The sequence below is a fragment of the Puntigrus tetrazona genome, chromosome 24, assembly GCF_018831695.1.
Source record: "Puntigrus tetrazona isolate hp1 chromosome 24, ASM1883169v1, whole genome shotgun sequence".
In the NCBI taxonomy this organism is placed as follows: domain Eukaryota; kingdom Metazoa; phylum Chordata; class Actinopteri; order Cypriniformes; family Cyprinidae; genus Puntigrus; species Puntigrus tetrazona.
In genome coordinates this window covers 16893232-16911315 of record NC_056722.1, presented here as the reverse complement: position 1 = coordinate 16911315, position 18084 = coordinate 16893232, and the positions used below count along the sequence as shown (strand labels likewise).

Genomic DNA, 18084 nt, shown 5'->3' with positions numbered 1-18084 from the left:
AATAAGACATCTTATGGTTTTTCATCGGATCTTCTCACGTCCGCTTGCCTGATCCAGGCTAATCGAAGTGCATGACGTCATTTCCGCTCGTGTCTTGGCAGGGAGGAGGCGGGTGCTGAAATGACATTCGGCCCCACCAACCAAAGCATATTTCCCGGAGCCCCATTGATTAGGAGCAATAAAGCTCGCTTGACATCCGTCCAGGAAGACGGAAAAACATATTAGCCAGATAGCTGGCTGAACACCTTACGGCAAAATGGCGGCGGGTAATGTCAACCCGTTTAACGTGAGTGACTCGGAGGAGGAAGCGGAGCAGAGGCAGGATGGCGCGGACACCGAGCGGAGCCCAAGTGATGAAGCGCAAGGCCACAGTCTCGGTCCCTTCTCCCCGCCGGCGTACTCCGATCCAGCCGTCCTGCTGTCCAGCAACAGAACCAGCCCGAGTGTGGACGGTATCCCCGCGTCGGCCGCGGCGGTGGCTGGGATCGGAGGAGGAGGAGGCGCGGAGACTCGGGTGTCGCTGGATGCGATCGCCGCGCAGCTGCTCCGGGATCAGTACATCCTCACGGCCCTGGAGCTGCACACCGAGCTTTTGGAAGCCGGACGCGAGCTGCCTCGCCTGCGGGATTATTTCTCCAATCCAGGCAACTTCGAGCGGCAAAGCGGAACTCCACCCGCGTGCAAAGAGCAAGGTGTCGGTCCTGGAGGTCCGCTTAGTAAGTCATGAGATAATATGTTTATAATGTAGGTCCGACTGCAATAAAGGCCAGTCTTCCTGTATTAGGAAATGGACTTGTTTCAAAACCTACGAGACTGCATATGCTAATAAAAAAACAGTATAAATGGTTTACTGGTCCCGTAACCTGTTTAGACCTGGCAGGTTTTTAAGGTTCTGGACACTTGTCAGCTTGCCGACGAGCTAAACTAGCTAAACTCATCTTGACCAGTCTGGAAAACCAGCTAGACTATTAAAACCAGACACGGAGACCACTTTAGTCTGATTTTTAGATGTTATTTTGTGCGTGTGTGACAGGATACTTGTCACAAACGAGTGCTCTAGAATGCTCTCTACATAGGCAGCTCACACTATGTCTAGTTAATAACAGTCACTCAAATTAATTCTTAAAAATGCTGTCTAGGTAGGCAACTCAATAGGTTTTTGTAACCGAAACCTAGTTAACACCCAAATGAATGTCCTAAATGCTTCCTAAGTAGGCAGCTCACTAGGTTTAGGCGGTTCGCTAGTTTTTGGAGCTGGATATCTAGTTAGCACGCAAACCATTGTACAAAACCATTATCTAGTTAGGCTTTGTAACAGGAAACCTAGTTAGTACCCAAATGAATGCCCAAAATGCTGTCTAGGTAGGCAACTCGCTAGGTTTTGGAATGAAGCCTCTCTTGCTCTTTAAACCAAATTTAAGCATAGCAGCTGTTCAAACTAGTACTCTAGCTAGACTACCTGTTAATTTCATATTGCTGTTTACCGTGTTTCAGTATATTGCATTCAAGTACAGAGGCTTGTAGAGGAGGCATTTTTATGGCTGGATTGTGTCTTTGTTGTGTGATGTGATGTGAAGTCTTCCCACTGACTCCAGCTGCGCAGGTGCAGGATAGAAAGAGGAGAAAAAAAGATGCTCACATGAGGGGTATGTAAAACCTGTGTGCAGTGATACATGGGATTGATGTACTTTGTTTGGTGTAATCAGGAACTCCTTTCGTGGTCTGTGTTTCTTATACCTTTTTGCTCCAAAATGAAGTTTCTTATCTGTTAGCCTGCACTTGTCTGCCTCTTACTATTTGCCTTTCAAAGCATGATGATGGGATTTGTTTTTCTTGATTACTAGCTTGCATGTAGGTGCAGCCTGGATTGACAATTGCAAGATCGTACGGTGTTGATCATTTTAAACTAAAATCAATAATCGAAGACAATCAAGCCTTTTTAAATGAGCCATTACAGGCTACAAAAACCAATAATGTAAGGGGAAAGTTCATACAAAAACAAACGACAGAAAATATTACCCTCATGGTGTTTCAAAGCTGTTGTCTTTCTTCTGTGGTAAACAAAAGAAGACCTTTTGAAGAATATTGGCAACCCAAACATTTTGGTTACCATTGACTTCTAATATTTGGACAAGAAAGACATGTCTCAAAATAGCTTCTTTTGTTTTGTATCGAAGAAAGAATCTCTTGCAGTTTTGCAACATCAGGGTGAGCAAATGATGACAGAATCGTCTTTTTTGGGTAAGCTGTCCCTTTAAGCCCCACCTTAAAAAATGGTATTGACCAATCAGCCGTTGCCATTTACCATATAATTAGTCAAGCTTTTGTTCTGAGCTGTTGCAAGTTTGATGTGTTGACAGTTGAATATTGAATATTGCATAAATTATGGGGGGGGTGTTGTCAACTTGTGATGCAGTGTACACAGTTGTTGTTTTTTCACTTTAATCTTTTAAGTTGTAGATTAATCTGTAACCATCAAATTAACATTTAGAATATCAATAAATAAGATATAATAAGATTAATAGATATTTTATGAATAAAAAATAGTAACTAGAATTCAAACAATATTAAAAAAAAAATTACCATTGAAAGAACATTGACAGCCAATCAGAATCGAGTGTTTAAAGTGGCTCATACACACACAACCGTGTTTGCACTTACAAAAAGCAGAACGTTATCATCCATTGGTGTGGATGCTAATATACTTATCTTTACGGTTGTCTCTTGGTTTGCACAAGCCTTTGCTTTCGTACAAATCTTGTATAATGATAACCTAATGGAACATTTCTGTGGTTGCTGCAGGTATTCTACAGATTGATTGAATGAGGAAATAACGATCAAATATTAGACTAAATGCTTTCGGGTCTGTCCTGTATCACAGTTATCCCTCAGTTTTTACGCAGGGTGTTTTGCATGACTTCCTGGCATAAGTGCACATCAACTGCACATTCTCTCAGCCTGCTGCTGACTGAACATGTGGGTGGGCATGTTGAAATGGCTTTCATGCAAGCTTATTCACGGTTCAAAACAATCATTAATCCATCTAATCAGCTGCCTATTCCAAAGAGTATTATATCTGAATATTTGTCTCGTTTCGCAGGACAAGCATCTTTCCTTCATCAAAGAGGCTTAGATCTGTTATTATTAGGATTTGTAAAATTGCGTGTTCTGTAGTCCTGCGATCCTCCCACAGTACATGAAAACCTTAATTTGTTTTATAAAATGAAATGTAGCCTATTTATACATTTCTTGATTTGACTGTTTGTGATTTCAACCATGTATGATGTCAACTAATGGATGTTTTCCCTCCCAAGTGATTCCAGTAGAACCACTTTGGGTTCCTCGAGGAACCTTTCAGTCAACAGTTCTTAAAAGGACCTTGTTTTCTTAATAACATTTTAATAATCTAAAAAAGGAAGTGGATAATGTGCTTGATGTTAAAACACACTTTCTCATATTTGAGTTTAATATGCAAAAACTATATGTCAACCATAAGTTAATTTCCATAAAAACATCAAAACTGTGAAACGATTAATTGTGATTAATCACATCCAAAATAAAAGTTTTTGTTTACATAATAATTGGATGTATGTATAACACATACATAATAAACAATATACATGTACACACGCATACAATATATACTTTGAAAGTATTTCAATGTGTATATTTTTGTTAACATAACTGATATTGTATACAATACGTGTGAGTAATTATATATATATATATATATACACACACACGCACACACACACACACACACACACACACACACACACACACACACACACACACACACACACACACACACACACACACAGTACATGCCTCAAATACTTTTATTTTGGGTCTGATTAATTGAACTAATCAAAGCATCAATTTATGTAGAGGTTTATGTAAAGGAAGCATATTGTAAATCCACTAAAGAAAATGACAATGTTCCATGGATGTTAAAGGTTCTTCATGGAACCTATTTTTAAGAGTGCAAAACCAAAAGACAGGATGTGACCTCATCAGCTGAGTGCAGTGTCTTAAGTGACACCACTCTCCAGGGAGAGGGGGTGCTATTGAAATTAGAAGACTAGACCTGGGTTGCCTGATTGTGTCAACCAATCCCCTAAATGTTTTTTTTTTTTCCCCCGACTGCGTTACTGCTAAGTCTGCATTGGAGACTCAATCGCACCTAACTCTTAAATACGTGCCTAATTGCTGCTGACAGCTGTGTGTTGACCCGGTTCTAGAACACAGAGGTTTCAGTAACCACAGGGTTTTTATTAGGATTATAGAACTAACCCCCTCCCCAAAAGAGGATCTGGCAACCAGCTGAGAGTGAGCAGATGGCTCTCAACCATGCTTGTGTCACGTCATTGCAGGAAGAGACATTATCAACACCTCACACGTTCTCGCCGATATTTCATCCTTTGCTGGATAGACGCAGCATCCGCTTGAGAAGCGCTCCAGGGATGAAAGGGCTGCTATGTGTTTGGGATGTGAGAGGTTTTGAAGCTGCTCTGAATGAATATTGTAAACCGTATGATGCAGACTCTGTTGGATCAGTTTTTGCGAAGCAGCTGTCGGGCTGTCATCAGAATCTTGTTTACTGCACAATTGACTGTGCACCCACCAACCCCCAACCTATTCATTGAGCTCTGAAAGACACACCTATTCATTGAGCTCTGAAAGACACACAACAAACAGACCAGAAGAAAGATTTCTACTGATTCTTCCTATGCAATATTCTGCAGACCTGCATCGAGCTACTGCCTATATACACAGTTAAATTATAATGTCCCACAATTATCGACAATATTGTCTGTATGTTTTTGGGTTAAATTAAAACCATATGTCAGTCAGGGCAGTCAATTATTTTATTCCGAAAGGATGCATTAAGATGTGATCAAAAAATGATATTAAAGAAATTTACTTACAAAAGATTTTTGTTTTAAATATATGATACAAGGTTATGACCTTTTTCAGTTCATTAAAGGAATAAAAAAAATCTCATGCCTTCCATAATCATTATTATTATATTAATTATATAATATTGTTGTGCTCAATCAGTTGTGCCTAATTATAATTATTAAGCACAACTTTTTTCAACTATGACAGTAATAAGAAGTGTTATTTGAGTAGCTCGATTTGTGAAGGATCGTGCAGAACACATTTAAAAACGTAAAAAAAATAAATTGTGATATTTTACAATATTGCTGTTTTTATGGGGGTTTTTAATTCATTTTTTTATTCACCTGCGGTATGCTATTATGATCCATCCCCTTCTAAAAATTCTGCTTTCGTGGGTAGATCGCACATTGCACTTATGTGGTAGCTGAAGTGAAAAGAGGGAGCAGTTATGTGGCCCTCAGGGTGTGGCTTTGATTTTTAACTATTGTGGCCATTTGCTTTGTAGTTAATACTTAATTTGTGGATTTTGGTAACCTGTGTCTAAAGCGAAATAGCTCCTTTTTGTATAAACCTAGCCTAGCTTCAGTGTTTATCACTCCCTCGGATTCCTGAGCTACTAAAATAACTTTGTACTGCTGATGCAAAACACTCAGTAGTCAAATTCCGATAGGAGATGTGAAGTTAGATGATGATAAGACGCAAAAGCTCCTTTTGATTGGTGCATGTATCGTATAAATAACATTAAGTAATATAGTCATTATATCAATGTTTTGATGTTACCTTTTCGTAGAAATCAGCCTACGATCGTTTTTGCTTAATAAACTCGAAAATGAGAGCGTGTTTTAACATCAAACTGTTTATCAGTTCTACTTGTGAGCTTCACCACACGGAAGCGAGTACGTGTGCACATTTATCGCTTACTCAGGAGTCACATGGACTCGCCTGACATATTGAACAAGAGCCCTTCAATATCTTTCTTTGAAGGAAGCATCTTGCGCATAGGTCAAGCTCGCATATTGCCTTTGCAGAACCACCAGCTCCTCCCTGTCAACCAGTTTGACAAGACGTTTATTCAGCTCAGCTCCGTGGCTCTCGCGTGTCGGATCTCGGCTTTGTCATTCAAGTCACGCCCAGAGAGAGTCGCAAAACTGTTCCTTCATCAATACTTCTCTGTCCAAGGCCGTGATAGGCAGATTTAACTACTAGTCATTTGACATTTAGCCAACTGCATTTATACAGAATGCAAGCTCATATTGGTATGCAAACACACACACACACACATACAACAAATCACCTATTTGAAGGACAGTAAAGTTTCTCTGTTTTATTGGAGGATTGAGGTTGTGCCTCACAGGACTGAGTCCATGAGCTTTATTGCCATCATGTGACACATGCTCAAGTCATTGTAATATTTAGCTTGAGTCAAAGAAAATGGTGCGATGAGAGCACAAGCATTTAAAGAGGCCATATCTTTTATTTTATTTTATGTAATTTTTCCCTGAGATACATTTGTCATGCTTGTCTAGTGTTTTGTGCCAAAAATCCTTAAATGAATTCACTTTTCATGAGCATTTTCTGAAAGAGATGGCTTTTTTTTATTAAACTTAGTTTTTTTGTATTATTTTATTTAAACAACTTTTAAGGAGTCTTGGTAAAAAAAGAAAAGAAAAGACAGAGCCGTAGGTGCTACATACAGCAGGAATAGAACAAGACTTTTCTACTTTTCATTATAATTATTATTGTCGAATTAATTCACAAAACAAGTTTATGTATCGGAGAGGACGTTTTTAGTTTTGAAAGTTAAAATATGTTTTCATGAGTGAGTACCCAACTTCACTGTCAAATTCAGTTACTCTCCTTTCAGAGGATCAGGATGCAATGGATTTCTTATAACCTTGTCCCTTTAAAAATATTCAGATAAAGCGGAATCTGTAATATAGTTATGTACCAGATCACTATTATTATATGGTCATTTATCCGAAATCACAAAAATAAATAAACGTGGTTTGTTGCTGAATGATGTGTTACCATGCCAGTGTACACAACGCACTACAATCGCTGGCATGAAGAATTAGGGGGAGTCCATGTGGGGGCTTGATGTTGGCAGTATTTTTTTTTTTTTTTTTTTTCCCTCTAGCGGTGCAGACAGACAAAGAGATCTGTGCTTCTGGAAAGTTTTGGCCTAAGCAGAACCCATTCTCTATAACCGTTGACTGCTTTAGTTTGCCGAAAACAAATCAAAATGTCACCACTTTACTTTCTGTAAATGCTAGTTTAGTGTTCTCTCTAATAAGGGTGCGTTTTGTTTTCGGGTAGAACATGAAACCCTTAAAGATAGGTGGGAAATTAACATCCGTTTTTGTTTTGGTTGTTTGTTTCCAGATCGAGCTGGCAGCATCAGTACTTTGGACTCCTTGGATTTCGCACGTTATTCAGACGATGGCAACAGGGAGACGGATGAAAGAGTGGCAGGTAAGGGAGAAAGTCGCATCAATGCATTCAACCAACAGAACTGCAGCGTTAACACTCAGTCCTAATGATCATGTTTGAAAAATCATATTGGATTTGTTTGCGGTGTGCTCGCGCCGGGACAGTCGGCTGCTAGTTAAATACGTTTCCCTCAGCCACAGTGACTGGTCATGTGGTCGGTTTTAAACGCGTAAGTGTTCTTGAATTCTAACTTCGTGTCATACGATACTTTTAATAGTGGAAATCTTTAGCCCGTTTAATTTTATAAATTTTGCACGCACTTATCATCATATTAGACCACCATTGACAATTGCCAAATTTTCTATTTACTAATGCCCTGAATTTCCAAGAACGCAATTCAGCAGTTACAGTACATGGCCATTTTTTTTAGGCAAAATGAGATGGAATTGGCTTCGCTGGACATTTTTCTGGAAACTATTAGTGGTTCAGTGGCTTGTGTTAAACTCTTTTACGAGAGGCGATTTGGTCAGTGTTACCGTATATGACACAGTATTCTTGGCATTCATGATTGATGTGAATTCACATGGGTCAAACCGCATGGTTCACTGACCGCTTTCATCAGCGCTCTCGTAGATGAGTGGTCTCTATAGACGAGTAGGAAGGTTAACTAATAGCCTGATCACTAAACTTTTCTGTCTAATTGGGCTGTGCTGACAATAACTGTCTTGCTTTCCCATTTCTTTCCAAGCAAAAGGTTTTCTGGCTCTCACGTTTCCTCTCTTGTCATTCCCCTGTTTTGATACTTGCTTGGCTAGGTTGCCATACTGTACCTTGAGCTTTTTCTGTTTCATTAGCTTGAGTCCCCCCCGAGCTTCAGATTCCTACATTATCCTGGCAGATATTTTCCAGATCGAAAAGTGTTGTTATTAATAATTCCTGTGAAAAATCACATCTCCTACCCTCTCCCGCCGTTAAAAAAAAAAAAACTCCTCACAGCTTAGCCGTACACAAATATTTGTTGGTTTAACTGGTTCCAAAGTATCAGCGTTTCTGCTATCCAGTGATATATTTAGCTTATTTATTTTATAGCTTTAAATAAAACAAAGCCATTTTAATGTATGAGCTCATATTATTTGTTAATTAATTTATTCTATATTTTATTTAATACAATATTATTTTTATTATCATGGTCAAACTTAATGAATTTTTTCTTTTGAATTTTTTTTTTTTAATTCCAAAAATATAGTTTTTAGTTAAATATTACATAAAATTGTATGTGACTTTAATTTTGTTGTGAACAGGTCTATAGTGTAATAAATGAACAAAGCAAATAAGAATGTTAAATATATCAAATTTATTTTAGCTAATGGGTATTTTTCATTCGCTTTAAGGTGTTATGTGCCTATTATAAGTGTGATTTTGTTGAAAGCTAATTATGGGTAAGTAGAAAGCCTAAGGAACCGTGCAGCAGAATAAGATTGCTTTGAACAAAATGTCACTTTTGCACCCCAAATTGGGCATCTGCTCCCAAATCTTGACCCCTTCAGCGATGAGCACAGCCCTGGCTGTCTGACCTGGGGTTTATTGGCTGTCTGATGGGTCTCTATTCCAGTATTTCTCTTTCCAATACTGGACCACAAACCATCCAGGCAAGCACACCTTTGCCACTTCTTTTTTTCTTTGCTTGTTCTTACATTTTTCCATTTGTTAAACTTGCATCCTGTGCTGAGTCGATCAGCAGCGTAAGTGTCTTTGTCCTGTTTGAGCTCTGCTTTCTCTTAGCTTTTTCTCCCCCCCATCACTCCCCAGAGTTTTTTTATCATTCACTCTTGTGTTTGAATTCATCTTTCTTTCCTTTTTACCTTCTTTATCTGGCCCTGTTCGGATAGATGGTGTTGCGGAAAACATATGAGGAAGCAGAGCTTGTAGGGGTCCCACCTGCTGATCATCAGTGCACAGTCATGCAAAGTGTCCTGTGCTCTCCATGCTTCTGTTTCCCGGTGTCTCTGAGCGTGTCTCAATCCGTTCTCTAGTTCATACGCGGCCCAAGGACTTCCAGGCCTGTCCTATGATTGCAATTGTTCCGGTACACTCGAAATGTTTGCCTCCAGAATGCTCCTAAAAATCTGTCAGAATGGCTGATTTTGAATAGAATGCTGAATATTGTTCTGTTAGTGCATTAAAGTGCTCCTGATCCCAAATTCGGTCTTCACAATGTGCCGATTCCCGTTTTAGAAATTAGCGAGCGGAATGAGACACAGCCTGTGTTAGAACTCGTCTAGCAGGTCCACGGTAGCAGGATTGCTGCAGGGTTTTGCACAAACTAGTAAATCCTTTTGCAATTAAACAACTGTTTTACAACAAAGATCAAATGCACACAACAGGTGGATTTCGATTTCGGTGTATTTAGGATTTGCATTTGTGTGTATTTGGGATTGTTAACCGAATCCTGTGAGGCGCTAAGATTTTCCGTAAGAAAAGCACGTTTGTTTTTGAAAGGCTTCTTTTTGTAGAACATTTAGTTTTTATTTAAAATGCAGACATTTTTAAAACTTCGGTACCGACTGGTTCCAAAATCGGTACTTTTGACTGTGATTAGGCCCATCCCAAATGACACGGTTTGCACTTTTTGTTCCACTCCTAATGTAGACGTGAAGCACAATTTTGCGACCTAAAAAGTGGTCACGTGAACTTTAGGGACACATGTACGCTATTGCTGCTAAATGGCAAATTAACTTAAAGCTCAATATTTAGGACAGGCCGTATAACTCGCCAACCCTGTTTGATGATGCTAGAGGCACAGAAGTTACACACTTCAGCTTTAAAGCCAAAAGGAATTAGAAGATCTAAAGTATAAAATGATTTTTTTTTTTTTTTGCGAAATATTTTTTGTTTTACCTTTTCATCCAAACAAGCCGACTTTTGATTTTTCTCTAAATCCCTGGTCAGACAGCAGCTAGAGAATTTGCGAGTAAATAAAACCACGAAGGAAAATAAATGTGTTAATATTTTCATGATCTGGCAGCTCCTCCAGCAACCTCTGCTGCATGTGTTCATTAGATCCATAGTGTGCATGTCCCTGTTTTGGTTCTGCCTCAGCTTCTTACAAAAGTTGTCGTTTTTTCTTTTCTTTCTTTTTTTTTTTTTTTTTTTTTTTTGATTTTATTTTTTCATGGCCATCCTTTGTTCTTTTTTTTCCCCTTTTTTTGTTTTCTTTGTTCCCTTCTCTTGGTTGGATGCCTGTTTGTGTGTGACCCACTTCCCCCTGGTCCAGTTCTGGAGTTTGAACTGCGGAAAGCCAAGGAGACCATTCAGGCTCTTCGTGCCAACTTGACTCAGGCTGCAGGTGGCGTACTTTCAACTTTTACACACTTCAGTTCCTTCTGCTATAGGAGCTGCTCTCATTCCTAAAGGCAGTTTGTAATGTCCAGCATAAATCAAATTCCAGCTCACTCGTTTTTCTTTCTCTCCGTTTCTTTCTTTCTTTCTTTCTTTCTTTCTCTGTGTAGAATGCGAGATTCCCTCTCAAGAGAGAAAAAACTACAAATCCAGTCCTGAAATTCAGGTTACCCCATTTTTAAAATAAAACAAAGATTTTCTCTTATAAGCTCATTGTGAACAATTAGTTTAAAACGATCTACATGAACTCTTCTTTTTTTTCAGGAACCTATCCGCCCTCTTGAAAAGAGAGCCTTAAATTTTTTAGTTAATGAGTATTTATTGAAAAATGAATATAAATTAACATCCATCACATTCTCTGATGAAAATGATGACCAGGTAACATTTTATTCCTTTTATACACTATTTTAGTATCCTGTTTCTTCCCGGTACTCACAGTGTTTTATTTCTGCAGGATTTTGAGTTGTGGGATGACGTGGGTCTAAACATTCCCAAACCTCCAGACCTATTGCAGCTCTATAGGAACTGTGGGAATAGTCTGCCCTTGCATCGGGATACTGTGGACGTGGGAGTCAATGTGGACCCAAATGACTTGCCAGGAGACTATTTTACCCAGGAACCTGTGCAGCAAACCGAGGCTATACAGGTATTTACATTAGCCTTTATTATGAAAATAAATCTGATTTAAAGGCATACTTTAACTTATTTTAGCCACATTCTTTGAACCTGGAATACTGGTTTAATCTGCCATCAGATTAATGCATTTATATGACATCTTACATCAGAATATGGCCAAATTCTAGTAACCCCGTGTCAAATATATATTAAAAATGTATTTTTGATTAAACATGCTGCTCTCGGGTCTAAAATGTGATTTAGAATGGTCTTCGGTTTCTCTTGGGTCAAAAATATGCCAATTTTTTAAGTGATTTTGATGCTATCCACAGAAGCAGCAGCAGGAGGAAGTGGTTCAGGAGCTGGAATATCAGATCAGCCTGCTGAACAGTGAGAAACAGAGTCTGGCTGAACAGATTAAAAAGCTCCAAAGGTAAGAGTCATGGCCTGCTGCCTGTGGGCCAAATTCAATCAGATCCATCAGACACCTGCCGCATGAGCCTGTATAATCAGAGCCCTGAACAGCGACCTGGGATTTCTGTCGTAATTAATATCTGCAGGGTCTGATCTCTTTCTAAAAACTATATTTCTTTGTGAAAAAATATTTACTTGGATTTTATTAGTCACGGTTTCCTATGATGTTAATGCCGATCAGTTAACCTGCTAAACTGTCACTAAAGCATATTTTTTCATTATTTGGAAAAAACATTTACTGGATATTATACCATATAATAACAATACCATATTTAGTAAAACTAAAGTTTTTTATTTTAACTCCAGTCTAGTGTCACTTGATCTATCATAAATCATACTAATATGCTGATTTGGTGATTAAAACAATAAATGTACTGCTTAATATTTGTGTATAGATGCTTTATATATATATATATATATATATATATAGGACATTTTAGAATTCAGCATTTATTTGAAATAGAATTTTGTCACATTATAAATATTCTCAACTGTCAATTTAGGTTAATTACCAGCATCCTTGCTAAATAAAATAATCATAATTTATATGTAAAAAAAATCTTATTGACCCCAAGCTGAACACTCCTGAACAACTGCTGTTCATCAGCTGGTCAAAAGTTTAAGACCATACGCTAAAAAACTATTTTGACATCATGAAGCAGTACTCACAACCTGGTAATGTTTCCCCTGATCTTAAGATTTTGTTTAGGACTGTGTATATTGTGAAACTACTGGTATGTTCAATTTATGTGAATATTATTTATACCTTCCGGTGTCTTTCATGACTCAAGCACTATAGAAACTGTCTTCCTCCCCCTCCAGCTCAATAGACTCTCATCATTATGACCTTCAGCTCTCTGACATTTTTCAGCATGGCATTTACGTTTCCTAGCAAGAGATGAGCTCTACATATCTTAACTGGTTTTGCCTCCAATTCATACTTTATCTCCTGTCTCTTTCTTCGCTGTTCCCTCTGTCTGTGTATTCACTTTTCTACTTGCGATTCAGCATTTTAGTGCATTTTGCGTGCATGCATTTTACTCCTCGCTAAATGTAATACATGTTCCTTTGTGTGTGTGCAGCGATATCCAGGCGCTTCAGAGGAATGTCGCATCAGAACCCGCATCTGCGGTGAAGTCGGCTCAATCTAAAGAAGACACTCCATGTGGTAAACCCCCCCTAGACAATGGACAGTATTTGGATATACGAGGCGTCACAGAAACTGACGGCTCCTCGGATGCCAACACTACAAAGACCTCAACCACCACTACTACTTCTACTACTGACTGCACTGAAAGCACCACTACTGGTACACAACCTCACAGCAAACTAAAGTCTCAGAGTCAGCAGGGTAAAACCTCTGTGCAATTTGACCAGCCCAACAGGTGAGAACCAGCGCTTCCTTATTGCAGTGTACGCTCGCGTGCCTATAAAAAAAAGGAGGTGATGAGATGCAGAGATACATAAAAAAGCACTCAAGCAACGAACCTCTATTAGAAGCGAGCTTTCTTTCTAGGCCACATTTTTAGCATAACACTTACTCTTAATGCGAAAGCTTTCCAAACATTAGGCTGCACACCAGCTGCCATTGCTTTGATTATTTGAATGTTTTGTTGTATTGTTGCTTTATGGTTTTAATGCTAGGGCATTGATAGATGGCTACTGGGTGGTTGTATACCTTTCCAACACAAAAGAGTCACCTTAAAAAAACCTTCAAATAAAGTGTTGCCATATATCAATAAAATAATTACTTCCACAAAAAAAAACATTAAGCAGCATGTTTACAAAATTGTTAACTGGGTTGCTATAGTAATAAATGAAAACAATTCAAATAAATGTTAACTAAACTAAAATATAAAAATATAACTGTATTATTATTATTATTATTATTATTATTATATTACTATATATTTTTTTAAATTAATAAAACATTTGTTTATTTTAATGTAGTTAAACATGATGAACTAAAACAATAAAAAGTGAAATAACATGAAATTTAATTTATCTTATTGATGGTAAAATTACATTTATTAATAATATCAATCAGTATATTAAAATGATGAAAAAATCGTAACTTTGATCAAGTCATTTAAGAATCGTTTTTGCTGTAACTGTTATGGCACTAGATGGCAGCACTGCATTGAGCACCACTCCAGTGCTGACTGGCACCATATATTCCATTCATCATCATTTTGCACATCTGCTCCGGATGGACTTTTACCCCACGAGGCTGATTCAGACAAATGACCCTCTTTTTGTTTTGACTGTTCCTTTATCAGCGCTTTGCTCTGTGCTGTGGAAAGCCGGTCTAATATGCAGAGTTATTGGTAACCGGAGGTGGAGGTGGCTTGTTAAATCATGTTTTGTTTGCTTGTGCAGAAAGCTGTCTCCGGCCTTCCACCAAGCACTTTTGTCCTTCTGTCGAATGTCTGCTGACAGTAGGCTGGGCTCGGAGGTGAGTGGGATTAGGTAGCATACAGGTACAAAAGCGTAAGCACATGTAGAGTCTACTTATTGTGCCACCCACAGAATTTTTGAACTTTTTGAATTGACTTCAGCTAGAGTGAATATGACCTGAAGCTTTAAAAGTTAAAAAGGTTGAAAAAACCTTATAAATGTTTAATTTAAGAAGCTTTGTTTAACTGTATTAATGTAAGTCACTCTATACAGATAACATGTTTATTTTATGCTAAGTATAAATTAAAATCTATGAACATATCACTAAATACATATTTTTTAAATGCTACTTGCACATTTTTTAGTATTAAGCCTAAAATACAATTGCAAGTTCTTTTTAAGCACATAAATATGTAAATGTATTTGTAGTATGCTTAGCATTAAATAAATGCATTTCAAATGCATTTTAGTATATTTGTTTCACTGTATGCAATAGCTTTGTGCGACAAAAAGACAAATTAAGTAGTTATTCACTGAAAATCCTGGCGTGTCCATAAAGTCTTAAGAAGTAGCCAAGAAGTTGTTTCATGACTGAATTTTTCATTTCTTTTTTCCCCAAAGTCATCATTCTTTCAACGTTTTAGTTGATCCAATTAGTCTGAATGATTATGAATCTAACTGATCCAGTTTGTGTGTTCATACTGTTAGTTAAAACTAAAGCTAAAATAATTTTCACTAAAACTGAAAAAATGCACAATAATAGGCATTTAATTTAATTAAAACAAAACAAAGCTATTTATGAATAAGTAATAGTCTATAAATAATACTAAAACGACACATTTTTTCTTATCAATTCAGTGACTCTATGATCCAGCTGCAGGGGTCAACAGCTCACGTTAGAGGAAGATTAATCAACAAATACCGTTTTAAATTTCAGTATATTCATCATTCAAACCTACTTTCACACTTTCAATAAGTCACATGCACCACTTTCATGCTGTTTTATTTAGTTAAAGGCAAAAAGGTTTGGAACGATCACTAGGGCTGCGTAAATGCCGACAATTGTAGTTTTAAACTATTATGACCGGTCATTAGAACCGAAAGAAGTGCACTGGAAGCGGTTCATTTGCTCTCAGAATCAGCAGGAATGCATTAATAGGCACGTTTAGAGAGGTCTCGGAGTTCACAGTGTGTTCTGTGTCCAGAATACAAATGCAGGAAGGGTTCTCGGGTTGCAGCTATGCAGTGATTTTTAGCCACGTGTCATTAAATGAAATGTTTTCTTCTGCTTGCCTTTATGTGGTCGCATTTTTGCGCCTAATTCCCGTGTCCTCGTTTCTCAGGTGTCTCGGATAGCTGACAGCGAGCAGAGCGTCATGCTCATGCTGGGCCGCTGTCTCCCACACATCGTACCCAACGTCCTGCTGGCCAAGCGAGAGGTAACCCATGACCTTTTGACCCAACACCCAACACTCATCTTCCATCAGCCACTTCCATGTCCACTGCGGCTGGCCTCTCCCTCTCATTCTATTCTTAATTCAACGTTGAATCAACTTATTTTTTTCCATTGCAGTTGTGTGTGTGTCTCTCTCTCTCTCTCTCTCTCTCTCTCTCTCTCTCCCAAACCCAATCCACTCTCTCTCTTCGTTCTGTTCACTCATTTCTTCTCTTGCTTTTGTGCATGCGTCTCACTGCTCCGATAGAGAATGGTTGTGCACCTCTGTCAGGTGAGTGGAACACATCGGCACGTTCTCACATCAGCCCTGCTTCCTTCATCATGCGTGTGACCTTTGACCTTTCAGTTACTTGGCTTTCCATCAGCTTCCTTTAGTTGTGATTCAAATGCATTACCATTTATGCTTTTTTTTTATTGATTGATTGGTTTTTCCACTGTGAACTTTTGCTTTGTACTGGACTTCTAAACTGATTAAGTTCTAATGTAATGTTTTTACAAATAATAAGCAATAATCTGTAATTAATGATTTTATCATTATTCGTAATATTAGTATTACTAGTAGTTAACAGTGCTATATAAAAAAATAACGTTTTAAGTAATGCTATTCTGTAGCTTATATACATTCACTTGAAATAATTATTAATTATTAAACAATTATTTGTTTATGCTTTTGTTGCTGTATTAATGATAAATACTGCAAAATGAGCAACACATACAAAACTGGGAAAATAAGGACAAATAATTGACCGTTTTGTATTAAAAATATGTTTTGAAATGTTTTTGTTTTCTTGCAAAACATACAAAAAAATATTGATGGCTAATATTGCACAAATCTTTGAAACAAAATAGCTATTAGCTATAGAATAAGAGAAAAACCCTTTATTATTGCGTTCATATACATGCGAATACGGTAGACCAGAAACAGACACATTTTTATATCATGTAAAGCTGTGTGACCAATCAAAGATTGATTGCATCACGTCGTAACCTCTGAGCTGAAATAAAAGACTGCAAATAGAGTTGCAGGTAAAAAAATCACTATTGTACATACATTATACATAGCATGGCCAAAAGAAGAAAAGGTTTTCCTTGCTTAGTATTTTTGTCTTTTTCCTTTTTATTGATATTTTTCTTCTCATTTTAAGCAAAACAAATCACTTATACATTTTTCAGAAAACAACTTCATATCTTTCGTTATTATGCTATTAAAGTAGATGTATCTTGATGTTAGAAAGTTTTAATATTTGTAATGGAAAACGAGTCACACATACCAAGTAAGAAATACAATATTGTAACATGGTGTATTAGTTCACTTTTTAGCTCAATAAATTAAATAACATTCAAAGTATAATATTCAATAAATATAGAAAAATGTATATCCTGCCGTTAATTACTAATACATATTAACACCCTCATGTTGACCTTCGTTCATCTTCAGAAAAAGTTAAAATAATAAAATGAAATATCCACGTGACATCACTGGGTTGAATGTTATAAAGTTCTGAGAATATTTTTTGTGCTGATTTTGCCGTTCTCCCTGCTCCGTTCCGTGTAAAGCTCCTTGCCGTCTTTGCGAGGGTCAGAGAGCTCTCGGGATTCATCAAAAATATTTTCATTTGTGTTACAAATGCACAAATCTCACAAGTGTGCAAATATATCATTTATAATAACTTCAAACATAGCTTGACTAAAAAAAACTATTAAGTCTATTCTAAACTCTGTTTTATAGATATTTAGTAGCTGTTTTTTGTTTGTTTGTTTTTTTACAAAAAAAGCTAATACCTCCAAATGAAACTTTTGACAGCCAAGCCAATGAAACATTTCTATGCTGTGTTTTTTTTTTTTTTTTTTTTTTTTTTCCTCTCTCTGTGCTTCAGTTCAGTGCCTGCCTTTCAGTTGATGGCCAAACCTTATTCAGTTGTTTTCTTTGCCTCCCCACTGCAGAGCCGATTTGGTTTAAATGACTGAAAGTTTAGTAAAAAAAAAAAACACAAGGTACATGAACACACACTGCACGTCTGTCGAGAGCAGACCCAAAGGTGTGTACCGTTCCAAGCAAGTTCCGCAGCATTTCCCTCGCCGGGGCCCCTCTGATTTGCATAGGGCAGTTCTGTTTTACGGGAGACAGGTGACAGTTTAAGACGGATTGGATGCTTTCCAGTTTGAAGTCGGGTGAAAACAAACACCACACGAGGAGTAGCGATCTCCTCGCTAAACTGGACTTTGAGCTTTGCCTGTTAATTCTGTTGGCTTTGTAACCTTCTTCCTCGAATTCAGACGCACACTCAATCTGACACACCCTCAGTTTTTCCCCATCTGTTCCTAATCGGGTGCCGCTGGAACACCTGCCTTCCGATATAATTCCTGTCATCTGCACACCTACAACAACTTTATTGTCAAGATAAGGTCTT

General features: G+C 37.7%; 1 protein-coding gene across 14 annotated transcripts in view; it reads left to right on the top strand.

Annotated features, from left to right (window-relative positions):
* The first annotated feature begins 97 nt into the window (after positions 1-97).
* Positions 98-18084, top strand: part of relch (RAB11 binding and LisH domain, coiled-coil and HEAT repeat containing) — a 38750-nt gene continuing 20763 nt past the window's right edge. For 3 of the 14 annotated variants that reach the window (XM_043225894.1, XM_043225893.1, XM_043225892.1), the window contains exons 1-12: positions 99-716; positions 1596-1646; positions 7285-7374; positions 10607-10678; positions 10842-10897; positions 10996-11109; positions 11186-11377; positions 11679-11779; positions 12903-13205; positions 14200-14275; positions 15561-15656; positions 15921-15944. In XM_043225894.1, coding sequence (XP_043081829.1) covers positions 257-716; positions 1596-1646; positions 7285-7374; positions 10607-10678; positions 10842-10897; positions 10996-11109; positions 11186-11377; positions 11679-11779; positions 12903-13205; positions 14200-14275; positions 15561-15656; positions 15921-15944 — 1635 coding nt within the window. In that variant the 5' untranslated portion in view covers positions 99-256. Of the gene's footprint in view, positions 717-1595; positions 1647-7284; positions 7375-10606; positions 10679-10841; positions 10898-10995; positions 11110-11185; positions 11378-11678; positions 11780-12902; positions 13206-14199; positions 14276-15560; positions 15657-15920; positions 15945-18084 lie in introns of all 14 variants that reach the window. The other 11 variants (XR_006247934.1, XM_043225895.1, XM_043225904.1 and 8 more) reach the window with 11 other exon arrangements.